The 15,111-nt window shown below is 53.3% G+C and overlaps 3 protein-coding genes across 4 annotated transcripts in view; all 3 read right to left on the reverse strand.

The window, feature by feature from the left end:
• Nucleotides 1–88: 88 nt before the first annotated feature.
• On the reverse strand, nucleotides 89–2,703 carry LOC100303681 (somatotropin). Its single transcript, XM_010724525.2, has 4 exons — nucleotides 2,443–2,703; nucleotides 1,885–2,001; nucleotides 1,435–1,596; nucleotides 89–360 (listed from the first exon to the last, which is right to left on the reverse strand). The coding sequence occupies exons 1-4, from the start codon at nucleotides 2,701–2,703 to the stop codon at nucleotides 160–162; spliced, it is 741 nt and encodes a 246-aa protein (XP_010722827.1). The 3' UTR covers nucleotides 89–159.
• A 3,258-nt stretch (nucleotides 2,704–5,961) lies between these two features.
• CD79B (CD79b molecule) lies at nucleotides 5,962–10,620 on the reverse strand. The gene is made up of 6 exons (XM_010724509.3): nucleotides 10,443–10,620; nucleotides 8,705–8,746; nucleotides 8,056–8,367; nucleotides 7,477–7,595; nucleotides 7,187–7,228; nucleotides 5,962–6,885 (listed from the first exon to the last, which is right to left on the reverse strand). Exons 1-6 carry the CDS (start codon nucleotides 10,507–10,509, stop codon nucleotides 6,787–6,789), a joined length of 681 nt encoding a protein of 226 aa, XP_010722811.1. The 5' UTR covers nucleotides 10,510–10,620; the 3' UTR covers nucleotides 5,962–6,786.
• A 1,999-nt stretch (nucleotides 10,621–12,619) lies between these two features.
• SCN4A (sodium voltage-gated channel alpha subunit 4) overlaps nucleotides 12,620–15,111 on the reverse strand; it is a 28,855-nt gene continuing 26,363 nt past the window's right edge. For both annotated transcript variants that reach the window (XM_031557052.1, XM_031557051.1), the window contains one exon: nucleotides 12,620–15,094. In XM_031557052.1, the coding sequence (XP_031412912.1) occupies nucleotides 13,902–15,094 (1,193 nt within the window). In that variant the 3' untranslated portion in view covers nucleotides 12,620–13,901. The remainder of the gene's footprint in view (nucleotides 15,095–15,111) is intronic.

Genomic DNA, 15,111 nt, shown 5'->3' on the forward strand with positions numbered 1-15,111 from the left:
CCCCTTTACCCAGCCTTGAGCCCCGCCCCGAACCCTCCCTACAGCCAGCAGCCAGCAGACAAAGCTCAGCATTGGTGGGTATTTTTATTCCTCGTTGTTTTGGTGGTTGGGTGGGGGGGGGGAATGGGGCCGTCAGCCATGGCGGGGGCACAGAGAGCCTCAGATGTTGCAGTTGCTCTCCCCGAAGCGCCGGCACTTCATCACCTTCAGGTAGGTCTCCACTTTGTGCAGGTCCTTCTTGAAGCAGGACAGCAAGCCGTAGTTCTTCAGCAGGGCGTCCTCGCTGCGCAGGTGGATGTCGAACCTGTCGTAGGTGGGTCTGAGGAGCTGCGGGCCCCGCGGGCTGCGATCCTCCAACTCCTGTGGGATGAGAGGGCTGCGGCTGAGCGAGGGGCTGTTGGCAAAGTGAGGCTGTCTTTGCTCCCTCTTTAACAGTGAACAAAGCTCTGACCCAGCCCTGGGCATCATGGAGCTGTCATCTGCAGCCACTGCTCACCCCACGCTGCTCGGAACTGTTTGGGGTGAGTAAACAGCGGTGGAAGGGATGGAGGTGTTCTGGGTATTGGTTCTCAGGACCTGCACTCGTATCAATGGACAGCAAAATCTGGAAGTGGTGCTGCGTATGGAGCTGAAGCTGGAGTGTCATGGGATCACAGCGTGGTTGGGTTGGGATGGACCTTAAAGTTCATAGGACCGTGGAATCATGGCATGGTTGGGTTGGAAGGGACCTCGAACACTGCAGGACTGTGGAATCACAGCCTGGTTGGGTTGGAAGGGACCTTGAAGTTCATAGTACCATCGGATCACAGCATAATTGAGTTGGAAGGGACCTCAAAGATCACAGAACCATGGAATCACAGCATGATTGGGTTGGAAGGGACCTCAAAGCCCCCCCAGTCCCAACCCTTGCCATGGGCTGGGTGCCCCCCACCAACTCATGCTGCCCAGGGCCCCATCCATGGCCTTGAGACCTCCAGGAAAGGGGCACCAAAAATGTCAGGACAGAGGGTCTGTTTGCTCCCAAGCCTGGCTTTTTTAGTTATTTAGGGCCTATAAGATATAAACGATTGTCCATACTCATGTGGCACAGATGTGGGTCTCTAGCTGTGGTGATGCTGAGCACAACCAAGAAAAGATTCTGACAATAAGCAACATCATTCAAAACAACAAAGCGAAACTTCGTCATAGAGTTGTTAATGTTGAAAGACCCAAAGCCCAACCCCAACCCACCCCCACCATGCCCGTAACCACATCCCTCAGTGCCACATCCCCATGTTTCTGGGACACCTCCAGGGATGGTGACCCCCCCACCTCCCTGGGCAGCTGTGCCAATGCATTAAGAACAGCACCTGTGAGTCTGGGCGCTGTGTTAATCTAAATGTCAGGTAAGAGAGAAATACCAGAGTGCAGGCTTCCATCAGTACGCAGACTTACCCTCATCAGGGCTTGGATCCCTTCTTCCAGGTCCTTTAGTTTCTCAAACACTCTGTCTGAGGTGCCGAAAACCAAATTGTTTGTGAACACCTTGCTTAGGTATTGCATGGGGGTCAGCCAGGACTGGATGAGAACCAGTGAAAACCGAAGCAGCTCCATGTCCTGAAATTACAAAAGGATTTCAGAGCTGTGCAGGTGAGGTGTTCTGTAGTGCTGCTCATGCCCTGCTCTCCCTGAAGCAGCCCAGAGGCAGCTCTGTAAGCTGAGCACCACCACTCAGACCTGAGTCCCCTTTTTTAAGACTTTATTTAGGGTGGAAGTGTGATTTATTGCCCAACCCATGTCTTTCTGCACGCAGGGTGTGAAAAGTAAGAATCCCAGGAGAGATGCCACATGGAAACCCTCTGTTCCATAAAACAGTGCCGTGTGTACCCAGGGGAGACAACTTACCGATTTCTGCTGGGCATCATCCTTCCCTGTGGGAGCTGGGATGGTTTCTGAGTAACAAAATGCAGCCTGGGAGTTTTTGTTGGTGTACCTCTGGTCCTCCGGAATATAGGTGCGTTCCTGTGGAGACATCCCAGATACACTCAGATCGTGTGACGAGAGAAGAGCACGGACTCTTTCCTCTCTCTTTCCTGGCAGGTTGCTCTTTGCAAGAAGGAAAGGCGGGAGATGATGTGCATCTCTGTGCAGGACTGGCAGGTGGGAAAGCACAGCCCACACGTTGGCACAACACCTACTGGACTTACAGATCTGCTCTCACCGAGGCAGAGGGTTGAGGTGAGCACAGAACACGTGGACAGGAGTAGGTGACTCCTTGCGGGAGGAGGCAGAGAGCTGTGGGGAGGACAGGCTGGTCGTCAGCCATCCTACCCCATTAAGACCCTTCCTCCTCCTCGGGAGACACTGACGGCTGAAAAGTCTTTGCTTGCAGGAGTTTATGCAGGGTGGGAAGCCGTGGCACGGTCCTGGAAACATCAAGCTACCAAGATGGCCAACACTTACGAACTCTTTGTATGTCTCAGCAGCCAGGAGGTGGAGGTGCTGAGCCCTCAGCACAGCGTTGGTGAACAGGTTGGAGAGGGGCATGGTAGGGAAGGTGGCAGCAGCTCCCTGCGGCAGTCCCAGCGTGACCACAGCAATGAGGAGAGGAGAAAACCACGAGCCTGCAGCAGAGCGGAGAGGAGAGGGGTTACCTGTCCTTTGGTGGCACCTGGGGATCAGTGTTGCGTCCACCTGTGAGCGCAGCCCTCCACCAAACCCCATCCCCTCTCACTGGCTATGCCCGTGAGGCTCAGGAATCATTGTTGTTCCATGGAAACGAGAGTCCATCCCTTTATTTTCCCCTCATGTTTTTTGGTAGGTTTCACCTTCCTGAGCAGAGCATGGTACGTCCTTTGGTGTGTGAGCAAATAGGATGGAGAGCACTGGGGGAGGACTGGGAACAGCTCGGCTGAGCCTCTGTTTGCACCATGCTGCTGCCTTCACTGGGACGAGAAGTGGTTGCCTTGCCTGCGCTGTGGCTCCCTGGCACACACCTGTAGGATCTGGAGGTCACCGTCAAGCTGAAGGTTATTAACCCTTGACATCCAGCTCACACGAGTGTCCACTTACGAAAGTTAATCTCAGTGGAGGTTAACTTGAGTGGAGGAATGCTCTGAAGCCTGCAGGACTTGGACAAGTGCAGGATTGAATTATTAGCTTTGAATTGCCTTTCAACCCAGGCCATTCTATGAGTATGATTAGACATCATCCTGATCCCTGTTTAAAGCCTGGGAATTGAGTTTTAATATCCCTGGCAACATATATGATATGATATAGCAATAACTATTACAGCTTTGGTTTGCCTTGTTCTTTGTATTCTGCAGCTCATTCCTGCCCCTTGTCAAGGTTAGGCTCAGGGTTCCCTGACTCTGTTCATGGTATGAAGTCGCACTGTAGGGAAAGATACCCTCTGTCACTGCTCTGTAAGTTGCCACGTTTTAATTCAGAGCTCACCACAGCACCACCCCACCATCGTATCCCATCACTAAAGCATGCAGCTGCATTGGCACGTCCACTAAAGCTGAGATAAAGCAAAGTACCTGGAGCCATTCCCGCCAGGAGAGCTGCTCGGGTGTTGCTTGAGCGTTTCCTCCTTTCATCCAGGTGATGGTAACAGGTGAGACACCCCTTATATAGCGGGGGTCTGTTTAAAATGGATGGGGTGTTCACGATCACTGCCACCTCTCCATATCCCTCCTTGCATAAATGCAGATGTGTTGGCCATGGTGCTACCTCATTCTAGTCATTTATACGGAGATGGAAAGGTTGGGGACGATGTTTGCCTGGGGATAAAATTAGTGCCGAACTTTTTCTTCATATTCTGCTGTTTATTGCAACCAGAGGTTTTATCGCCATTGGAAATCCCACCCCAAATCTGTTCTGTGCTTACATGGGGGAATTTCCCACACAGGTAGAAAATCCAGCTGGTTTTCCTGCCTGGTTTTTCTGCCCCACAGTTAACAGGGCTGGCAGGGCAGTGCAGGGGACTTCTGGCTTAGAGCAGGTGGGGTGGTTTCCCATTTAGTGGGGTTAGAGCAGGATGGATGCTGTCAGAAGAGCTTCACACGCAGTGCTTGCTTGGATCCACCTGCCCACTGCAGAACCCAACGGCAGAGCTGTGGGAGGTTTCTCAGCTCCTCAGTTGGACAAAGCTTTGGGGTCTGGCGATCACAGTGATCCCAGAGCCTTCTGCTCTTGTTTGATACGAATGAGAAAAAAACTGGCGGTCAGCTGCTTTCTGCTTTTGCTTGGTAGGAATGAGAGATGCCTCTGGGTTAAGCAGAGAACTGGTGTGGAAAGGAGGAAGAGAAGAAGGGGAAGAGCAGAAGTCCCAGCACGCCTATCCCTGAGCCACACGAGGTAGAACCTGGGATGGAGAACGGCAGGAGGGCTTTCACTCCCCACAGGGCACTGACAGCACTTTGCCCCCATGGCTGTGGGTCCAACCTGCCCCTGGTTTGGCTCTGATTTCCAAGAGCAGCATCATCACCGGAGCAGAGGGTGTGAGAGCTCGTTAATAAATGAGCTGTTCCGAGAAGCCCCGCCGTGTTTGCGCGTAAATGTCAGTCCCCAGAGGAGAGGGAACAGTGGGTCCTGCAGCTATCAGGTATCCGGTCACCCAATAGCCAGCAACATCTGGGGGTGTTTTTCTGCTCCAGACTGTGTTTAAATATGTCCATGTTTGTCAGAGGTGAGCAGAGCAGCAGCACCCCAGCTCTGCTGCTGTTAGCAGTGATGCCGCAGCAGCACTGAGCACCACTGCCCTGCTGCCCCTGCAGCTCTGTAAGTAAAAGCATGGCATGAAAAGCCAACATTTTCTATCTTGCAGCCAGGAGATGCCACGTTCCACGCTGTGCCCTGCCCTAGAGGGCTGTTTCCCCCCCCCCGCTTGCATTCAGTGGGGCAGAAGGCGGTGTGTGACTGGGATTGCATGCCACTGGCACAATGACAGTTGCATAAGCAGCTCTCAAATATCAGCTTGGCATTCTTCTGCCTTTCACGTGCCCACGTGTGCAACCCAAAGGGTCATGTCAGAAAGCAGCATGATGCTCAGTATCCTCCAAAATCCTTTTCTTATTTGAAAGAGGGAATCCTTTCCCTTCCCTTTTCCTTCCCTTCCCTTTTTCCTTCCCTCTTCCCTTTCCCTTTCCCCATCCCTTTCCTTCCCTGGTGGTCCCACATCCTCTTGCTTTGCTGTGAGTACCCAGCAGTGTTTGGACACAGGAGGCAACGTTCCCTGCAGGTGTGTGTGTGCCCAGTCCTTCGCCACTGGCGGATACAAATCAGGCAATATCGCAGAGCCTGGGCTCTATATACCAGCCCACATTTATTTACACCGACTGCACTTCAAATACAAACCTATTTCAGTATAAAACTACAACAGAACCCCTCTCTCTGCTTCCTAGAAGCTAATGTAAGCATTTAAAATAACGCAGCAATGCAGAAATATTTATTTGGTTCTGACATTTCAGAGGAAGCTGAGGCCCCGTGCTCAGAGCAGCCGGGCAGCAGAGCGGAACTGGGGTCACCGAAACTGCTTTTGTCACCAGTGGTTTCCTCTCCAGGTGCAAACTGCAGGTCCTGTGTGTCTGCACGGCTCTGTTCTGTCAGTTGGGTGAGTTGTTTACACAGAGCAGAGGAAGCAGTTGGGAACTGGGAAGGCTGAAATGCTCTCCTTCCTCTTCCATTTCATCGCTGGAAATGGCACAGAGGGATGAGCCCCACTCCTCCTGAAATCCTGCACAGCTTGGGAACCGGGGCTCATTCCTCCCTGCTGAGCAGCCCTGTTTCCTCACAGTTTACCCTCAATCTTTGCAGGTTGTTTCAGGAAGCAGCACAGTCCCATCTGCTTCTCCTCGGGGCTGAGGCACAGTGAGCTGCACGGTGCAGCTGCCCCACGAGGGACCTTCCCCAACATGGCCCACTGCCATCCCCACCACCCCCAGCACCAGGATTGGGCACAGTACAACACAGCTTGGATGCCTGCAGGTGTGCAAAGGTGGGAATTCACCCATCACTTTTATTAGGACTTGGAAGAGCAGTTGGACGTTTGCGTCCCGCTATTTACATCCTTCCCATTGGTTCCAAGAGTGTCCCTCACCAGGGGGGACATCCCTGTGATACAGCTCCTGCCTGGAGAGGAGCAAGCCCTCTGTGTGCCCGCTGTCTCCCTGGTCTTTTCTCAAGTCTATGGGATAAAACAAGGCACTTGTGGAGGATCCTCCATCTCAGACAACAACCAACTTCGTCAACTTCCAGCTTGGTCAACTGGACGTGTCTGTGGCTTGAGAGATAACACAGTGGCCCCAGATCTACCAGCCCCACGGTGCTGCTCGCCGTGGCTCCCCTACCAGGAGCACGGGGGTGGTGGTGGGGTCTCACAGCCCGGCAGGGTCCTTGCAGCATGGGGGGGAACTGTGTGCGTCCGTGGGGTCACCAGCATAGCACCTTGGTGGCATTAACCATGCCACAGCTCAGCACCGTGGTGTGGGGCTGCCTGGCATTTGGGGCTGCTGGGCTCTGAGGTTGGTTCCTAATATCTATGTAGGGTTTTGGGGTTCAGCGGTGGGGCAGGATGGGCAGCAGCCAGGGCAGAACAATCTCGCTTGCACAGCTTGGATGCGACCAAGCAAGAGCTGAGAGGCAGCAGGACCTGAGCTCTGTACAAGGCAGCTGGACGTGGTGGCACCAAGTCCTTGGAGGTCCGTGGTGGCACCAGGACCCTGGAAGTCCGTGGTGGCACCAGTGTGGTGCTGCCATGGGGTGGTGCTGCTGGTGCCATCCTGGTGGTGGGTGCAGCACCCCTCACTCCTCTCCTGGGTGCTCCCCGACTGTCCATTTGGCCTTCACGTCCCGGAAAGGAGTGATGTCCTCGTAGGTGGCAATCTGCTCCACCTCCAGGCCCTGCACCAAGAAGGAAGAGGTTGGGACACAGGGAACCCCCAGTGGGGATCCATCCCTGGAGCGTTCCCCCAGAGAAGAAGGCAGCTTCTGGGGTGGAGGAGATGGTGATAGGTGGGTGAACGTGCATAGAGCTTGGCTTGGCCTGTATCCACAGCTCTTTATGGCCAACGTGCATCAAGCACTGGGGATGAACGTGCCCCGTATGCCCTACAAGGGCTGGTGGCAGACACCCGGGAGGGCACAGCTGGCTAGTCCAAGGGTCAAGCTGATTTTGTAGAGGTATTTTTATCATCAGCATTACCTCATAGGTGTGGTCTTCCTCGGGGCTTTCCTTTCCGTCACCCTATGGAGAAGAAAGTCACAGGCTGAGTGTCACCAGCACAGCGTGCTGTGGGGTCCTCCGTCCCCTGCCCCAAGGCCAGGTCCCACAGCTTCCACAGACAGTCCCACACCCCCCATGAAATGCTCCCATTCAATGGCCCCAAACACAATCTCTGCACTTGCTGCCTCGCCCAGGACATGGGACACCACTGGGAGAATGGCAGTGCCAAAACCAGGGACAGTCCCACTACTGGAGATGCTGTCGCTCACCTTTTCTAGGAAGAGGAGCATGGGAACGCTGATGAAGATGACCAGCAGGATGGTCTGGATGATGATGATGGTGTCCTTCAGCGTGTTCCTGTTCTGGATCTGATGGATGTTGCTGCGACCTGGGAGCAGCAGCACAGGGAAAACCCCAAGTCCCCTCTCTGTGCTGCACTCCCAATGGGTGGGGACACACAGAGGAAGGGAATGGGACAACGTCCCCTGGGAGAGACCAGAGCACTGCAACCTGCTGGGGCTGGCAAAAGGGGCCAGCTCCACTATGGGATGTCCTGAGCAAGACCAGGAGCAGGGAGAACGTGCTTTATGTGAGGAACACAGTCCCTGGGATGTGTCTATGGGATGGGCAGACTACCTACAAAGAGCCACCTGCTGTGTGATGGAACACCCACTGCTGTATCTGAAGCCCATGTGGACAAACCCATGTGGACAAACCCATGCAGGCCATCCCAGGTAGGATGGCACATACCATCCTGAGCTGGGTGCACAGGAGCGTGCTGTAGGGAAAAAGGTGAAAAAAAATGGAGGAACGAGTGAAGTGATGGAAGTGATGGGACTCCCACTCACTCATGACTCTGAGCTCCGTCCCACACAAGTATGGCTGCCTCTTCTCCTCTGTGAGGTTCTTGCTGTCGCACACGTAGATGCCGTTGTCCTCGTAGCTGATCCTGAAGATGGTGAAGTTGATGTAATCATTTGTATTCTTGATGCTGAAGCGATCGGAGCTCTGATCCAGCGCGTGGAACTCCTCTCCATCCACCGACGCTTTGTACCACTGCATGGCGTGGGGCTGACGGGTGTAGCAGATGAAGTGGACGGGTGTGTTCTTCTTGGCAGCCATGTAGCGTGGTTGCTGCCACAGCCCGAAGCAACTGCTGCCTACGGGAGACACGGGTGGGCACGGCAAGCCAGCAGGCTTTGAGTGCAGACTCACAGTTTTCTATGGGAATGGCTTCAATGGGGGTGGGTTCTTGGTGCTCCCACCCCTCTCTTTCTGCACCTCGTCAGGCCCAGTGTGCTCCCAAATTACAGCCCAATTATCAGAGGGGCAAAGCGGATCCAGCTGTGCTGATGTGGGGTTGGGGATGTGCCACGGAGGAGGGCACAGCCTGGAGAAGGGCTTTGGGGCACCTCCGGCTCCGCTGGGGATGGGCAGCCCCATGGATGGGAGGACCGTGGGGACATGGGGAAGAGCCCGGCCGGTTGGAGGTGTTACCTGTGCTGTTACTGGTGCTGTTCCCGTCTGTTGGGATCCCACCTGTAGGATAGGAGAAGGGGCCTGAGACAGTGGACAAGGGCCCGTGTAGGACAAACCCATGTAGGACAAACCCGTGTGGACAACCCTGTGTAGGACAAACCCAGGTATGACATACAAGCCCATGTAGACAAGAACATGTAGGACAAACCCATGTATGACATGCACATGTAGGACAAACCCATGTAGACAAGAACATGTAGGACAAACCCATGTATGACATGCACATATAGGACAAACCCATGTATGAGATGCACATGTAGGACAAACCCATGTATGACATGCACATGTAGGACAAACCCATGTATGAGATGCACATGTAGGACAAACCCATGTATGACATGCACAAGCAGGACAAATCCATGTAGGACAAGCCCATGTAGACAAGAACATGTAGGACAAACCCATGCAGGACAAACTCATGTAGGACAAACCCATGTAGTACAAACCTGTGTAAGGCAAAACCATATAAGACAAACTCATGGATAAGAACTTGAAGGACAAACTCACCAAGGACAACCACATATAGGACAACCCCATGTAGGATGAGCCCTTGTAGGACAAACCCATGTAGGACAAAGTTATGTAGGACAAGCCCTTGTGGGACAAACCTATACAGGACAAACCCATGTGGAGAAGCCTACATAGTACAAAGACTCGTAGGACAAATCTGTGTAGAACAAGCCATGTATGACAAGCCCCGTGGACAAACACACATAAGAAATTCCAGATGGGATGACAAGTACTGTGCATGCCCATCCCATATGGGACAGCATGCTTTGGAGCATCAACCAGGACATATGGGTACAAACCCTTCTATGTCCATCCCATCTCCCGAATTTCCTCTGGGTAAGCAGCTTTCTGGATGACGTCCCACCCAAACCTGCCTTTGCCACTAAAGCTGGGGACCCCCAGCACCACAGGCACCCCGGTTCCCCTTGCTGCAGCTGGGCAGGAAGCACAGCTCTGTTTACTGCATCGCTTCAGTGCCCACCTCCATCTGCTCTCTGCCAAACCCCACTGATTCCTCACCATGCAGAGCTTCCACAGCCAAAGTCCCTGTTGCAGCGAGTCCCTCAAAGCCACCCCAAGAGCCAAAGTGAAACCCGGTGACCCAAAACCCTGCAGGGCTCAGACGGGCACCCAACAGATGCCTTCTGGGGGAAAGACCCCCAGGAAAGGGCCCCCCAGTCTGAAGACGGGGTGGGAGCTGCTGCAGGGTTTGGGGGTTCCCTGCACTGAACAAGAGGGGGAGAAAGGGGACAGGAGTCACAGCCCGGGTTGGAACGCTGATTCTGCCCAAACAGTTCCACCCCCAAAAGTCTTTCTGCTCCCATTTCTCCTCCTCTCCTTGGTGCTCAAGCCCATGGAGCAAAGGGAGGTGGCTTGGCTGCGGTGTCAGCACTGTGTTGTCCTGATTTCTTCCCACACTCTGATCTCTGAGGGTCATAAATGGTGAAAAAAAAATCCTTTGTTCTGCCCCTTGGCCATGAAGGCTCCGCTGCTTCCAGCTGCCCACCAGCTCCCATCGCCACCCCTCCACACCTTCACACATGACCACAAAGTTTACAGCAGATCCATTTGGATGTGGTTGTCTGGATGGAATCCCATGGTGCACAAAGCGTAGGGTCGCGTGGCACTGCGAGCGCTTCCTCACCGCTACGACCCTCTGCAACACGGAGCCCACGCTGGTGCCTACCTGCAGCCACAGCCATCAGCCAGAGGTTGGCCTGGAGCACCCACAGCCTCCTGCAGAAATCTCCCATCTTCTCGCTGCGGGCAGCAGGACAGCATCCAGGTGCCAACCTTTGCACAGCGTTGCTCCGACCTCCGCACCCAAAAATGGCGAAGTGCTGCTCTATGCACGACGCTGCCTTTCCTGCTCATGTAAATGGGCTGCAGCGGGGACTTTCCTTGGGGGGGTGGTTTTGAATGCAGCGCAGACGCTGGGGTGGCCGTTCCTGCGCTTGGCAGTGCCAACCCTGGGCTATGTGGGGACAAGAGACAGTGCTGTCCCCATGGAGAGCCCAAGTGAGGCAGGATTTGGGAACAGGCTGCCCAGGGAGGTGGGGAAATCACCATTGCTGGAGGCGTTCCAGAACTATGGAGATGTGGCACTGAGAGACATGGTGGGGATCGGTTGGGTTTGGATTTGGAGATCTTGGAGGTCTTCTTCAGGCTGAACGATTCTACAAGTGATCGCAATGGGGAGGGGTTGGGATTGGACATGGAGATCTTGGAAGCCTTTTCCAACCTTAACGATTCGACGAATGAGCGTGGTGGGATGGGTGCACCTCCAAGATCCCCAAGTCCAACCCCAACCTGTCCCCACCACGGAAAAGACCCCCAGGATCATCAAACCCAACCGTCTTTTCCATCTTGAATGATTCTATAAGTGGGCACGGTGGAGATGGCTGATGCTTGGACTTGGTGATATTAGAAGTCTTTTCAGTCTAAAAGATTCTGTGATTGTATTGTTCTATGAGTGCACGTGGTGGGGATGGGTTGGTGATGGGGCTTGATGGTCTTGGAGGTTTCTTTTGACTTTAATGGTTCTACCATTGCACCCCAGGGCTGTGCCCCATCTCTTGGCTCTGACTCAGATCTGTGGTTCCCCATCACTGTGCCATGGTGAATCTCCAAGTGCAATGCTCGGCGAATGAGCACTGGGCTGTAACTCCCTGCAAAAAGCACCTGGGGGTACTTCTGCCAGCAGGGTTGGTCCCCAGAGCCCAGCTTTACCTCCTGGGGGCCTCCCCAAACCCTCACCTCCTGCAGGTTATTTCCTTTGTGCCGTTTCTGAGTATCCGGTGCTGCTGGGAGCCAGCCTGTGTTCAAGGGAGCAGAAATAAAGGTTTCCTGAGAAACTCTGGCCTCAGGAGAGAAAGAGATGATGGGAGTGGTGCCTCCTCCCTGCAGATCAGTGCAGCATCTGATGCAAATTTACAGCCCGGCCACGGTGTCCCAGGAAGACAGAAGGAGTGGAGATGTCCCCAAGATGGGACAAGCTGTGCTGTGAGCAGTGCAGAGCCGCTGCTGGGCAGCTGCATCCTTCCCCAGCCCATTCCTATTCATGGTGGCTTGGATTTCACTGCTATCCTCCCTGTCACTGAGTGGGGAGAGAGATGCTGGCTCGTGGCACCCCTCCCTGCAGCCCTCTGCCTGCGTTGGGGCCCTGCTTGGATTACACTGGCCCCTGCACGAGCTGTTCCAGCAAAGTGAAAACAGCACTGAGGCCATGCCATGTCCCATGGGGACCTCAGTAGGTCCTGTGGTGGCTCAGCCTTCATCACGCATAGATGCAGGAACATCCTTCACCTCCTCCCTGTAATGCTGAGCTGCTGCCATGTAGCCAGCCGGGCAGGTTCAACTCCATCCGCAGATTCCAGTATGGGGCAGTCAAGGCAGTCTACACCTTCAGTTCACCAGCCCTTCTCCTTGGCTGGACCCATGGCAGCATCTCCTATAGCCCCTATAGAGTTAGGAGAAGACACCCAGCAGAACCATGGTCCCATCCATGTGCTGCTCTGGAAGTTTTGAGGGGGATTTCAGCCCAGAGGCATTGAACAGTGCCATACTGAGGTCCAGACATGTCCAGAGGGTCTCCAAATCCCCCTTCTCTTTGGCTGGACCAACAGCTGCATCTCCTATAGCCCCTATGGGGCTGGCAGGAGGCACCCAGCAGCCCATGGTTCCATCCATGAGCAGCTCTGGGGGTTTCAGCCCAGAGGTTCTGGGCAGTGCCCTATTGGGGTCCAGACCCACCCAAGAGGTCTCTGGACCTCTGGCAGAGGGAGGGGTGTTTATAGCTGGGGAGGTGATTTCCCCTTCCCAGTGGTATGGAAAGCACTTCCTCCCCTAACACACACCAACGCGTTTGGTATTGTAATAAGAGACCGTACACGGTTGTTTATTTTAAGAAATGTACAAAGAAAAATGGCTTTAGCTCACACAAACTCTGCTCTTTGGCATTTTCCCGTCACCGACGACATGTACATAGAAGCAGCATTCATTGTGAACCTCAACCCGGGCTGGAAAGCGCCCGGCCGAACGCATGGGGACCCACCGAGCTCTATGGGGTGCCACAGGGCATCCGCAAAGGCTGGGAGCCAAAACCAGCCCGAGGAAGGAGAAAGAATAATAATAATAATAATAATTAATAATAATAAAAAACAGAAAAGAAAAAGGAAAAAAAAGACAGACCCTTTGGCTTCACGCAGCAGCCCTTGTTTTAAGTGGAAGAGGTTTTGGTTCGTGGTTGTTTTGATCTCAGGACTTACGGGGCCCCATCTGAGCAACTCAATGCAAAGCCCGTTCCCCAGACCCCAGGGATGCGTCTCGTTAATTAACGCTAATTTCTGCTTTCTGTGGGGCTCAAAGTGGTTTTGTTGCAGGGAATCCCAGAGGAGGCCACCCCTGCCCATTGCTTTCCTGCCACAAAATCTGGATGGAACGGGAAAAACAGGAGCATGAATAGAAATGGAGTTTACATTCAAACCGTGGAGACCTGAATGATTGATGATGCATGTTCTGAGACCTTTAACATCTGATATTTAACCCTGAGAACGTATCTGCGGATGCTTTGTTTGGGCGATGCAAACAAATGTTTAAGACATCATTGCACTTTCTTCGTGTATAACAAAAATAAATCCATAGAGCTTATTAAAAGATCCCAGAGAAAGGTGCGACTTTAAGACTTGGGAGTTTTTTGTTCACATAAACCTTTCTGTAATTGTTCTTGATGTTATTTCACTTGGCTCATCTTTCACCCGCTGCCCTCTGGGGGAATCATACGCAAGAAATTGTGAAATAGCATTAATGAACAATTACCCGAAGTAAAAGGACAGCCGTACTCGTTTGTTAATGTCTGAAAAACGTCGTTACCGTGATTAGATCATTTCAAAACTAAGATGTTTCTCACCAACAATAGAGAGATTTCACATGTCAATCACATAAGAAAAATATCCAACTCTTTGCGAGTGCAGTGAGCTATAAAAAAGGATCACGAGGAGATCCCGCTCAAAAATGAAGGTGTCAGCGTGAAACATCTGAAATTAGCTCAACATCTAAGACCTACCGATCTGAACACGGAAGGTTTCTTGAAGAGGAGATACAAACAGAGTCTTTTCAGATGCCAGGAAATGGGAGTTGCTCTCTGTTATACCAACGACTCTTTCACCACGCGCTGCCCACCCGCTGGCTTTGCTTCTACGGGAGCACTTTGAGTCTCTGAGCTCGGGACGGGTGCGAGATCAATAGCGGCACCCACCTCTGCATCGGTCCCACTGTTCCCATATATCTCGTGCATTTTGGTTGCAATCAGACCTTCCTTCTCAGGGGCGTCCCCAAGCAGTGCCTCCACATCCTTGCTGTGCCGGTACATGTAGGATGCCTGCTTGACCGAGCGCCTCAGCAGGTACCTCCGGAACGCCCGCTGGATTTTCGTTGCGCACACCTCTTCGTGTTTCCTCTTCAGAGTGGTGGTGATGGGTTCATAGGAGACCTTTGAGGGGTTGGCAGCCATGAACTTCTCCTCCATGGTGTCCTTCAAGGCGTCCATCTCTCCGGAGTCCCCCAACACTTCCTTTGTCAGGGCAAAGAGGATGTCCAGGCAGTGGATTTTGTCCCCAGCAACCATTGGTAAATCCATGGTGATCAGCTTGATCTTGTTTGGCTTGGGGATTTTGAGCGGCTCCTGTAGGGTGTCCACAAAATCAGACAAAGTGCTGTACGCAATGAACTGGGTGGCATCCGGGTCAAATTTCTCCCAGATTTCATAGAACATCTCAAAATCGTCTTCGCAGAGGGGCTCGCTGCTCTCCTCCGTGGCCACGTTGAAGTTCTCCAGGATGATGGCGATGTACATGTTGACCACGATGAGGAAGGAGATGATGATGTAGCTGCAGAAGAAGAAGATGCCGATGGATGGGTTGCCGCAGTTGCCCTTTATTGAGCTGCCAGGATTCTCCAGGTTGGGGTCGCAGTCGGGGGGACCGCTGTTTAGGATCGGGCTGAGCAGCCCATCCCATCCGGCCGACGTGGTGATCTGGAAGAGGCAGATGATGCTGTTCCCAAAAGTCTCAAAGTTGAAGATGTCATCAATTCCCGCCTCCTTCTTCACGTAGGCAAAGTTGGACATCCCAAAGATGGAGTAGATGAACATGACAAGGAAGAGCAGGAGGCCGATGTTGAACAGGGCAGGGAGGGACATCATGAGAGCGAAGAGCAGCGTCCGGATGCCTTTAGCTCCTCGGATCAGCCGGAGGACGCGGCCGATCCTCGCCAGCCTGATGACCCTGAAGAGCGTGGGTGACACAAAGTACTTCTCTATGATGTCTGAGAGGACAATGCCTGTGAAAGGATGAAGA

Source organism: Meleagris gallopavo, chromosome 29, assembly GCF_000146605.3.
Source record: "Meleagris gallopavo isolate NT-WF06-2002-E0010 breed Aviagen turkey brand Nicholas breeding stock chromosome 29, Turkey_5.1, whole genome shotgun sequence".
Taxonomy (NCBI): domain Eukaryota; kingdom Metazoa; phylum Chordata; class Aves; order Galliformes; family Phasianidae; genus Meleagris; species Meleagris gallopavo.

What these genes read in the sequence shown, in the direction of transcription:
- LOC100303681 (XM_010724525.2), bottom strand. Translation starts at nt 2,703, where the DNA reads ATGGGGTTTGGTGGAGGGCTGCGCTCACAGGTGGACGCAACACTGATC. An exon ending in CTGAGACATACAAAGAGTTC is followed by an intron (nt 2,002 to 2,442) that starts GTAAGTGTTGGC and finishes ATGTCTCCACAG; the next exon opens with GAACGCACCTATATTCCGGA. An exon ending in GGATCCAAGCCCTGATGAGG is followed by an intron (nt 361 to 1,434) that starts GTAAGTCTGCGT and finishes CTCATCCCACAG; the next exon opens with GAGTTGGAGGATCGCAGCCC.
- CD79B (XM_010724509.3), bottom strand. Translation starts at nt 10,509, where the DNA reads ATGGGAGATTTCTGCAGGAGGCTGTGGGTGCTCCAGGCCAACCTCTGG. An exon ending in CAGCACCAGTAACAGCACAG is followed by an intron (nt 8,368 to 8,704) that starts GTAACACCTCCA and finishes TGTCTCCCGTAG; the next exon opens with GCAGCAGTTGCTTCGGGCTG. An exon ending in GACGGAGCTCAGAGTCATGA is followed by an intron (nt 7,596 to 8,055) that starts GTGAGTGGGAGT and finishes TGCTGCTCCCAG; the next exon opens with GTCGCAGCAACATCCATCAG.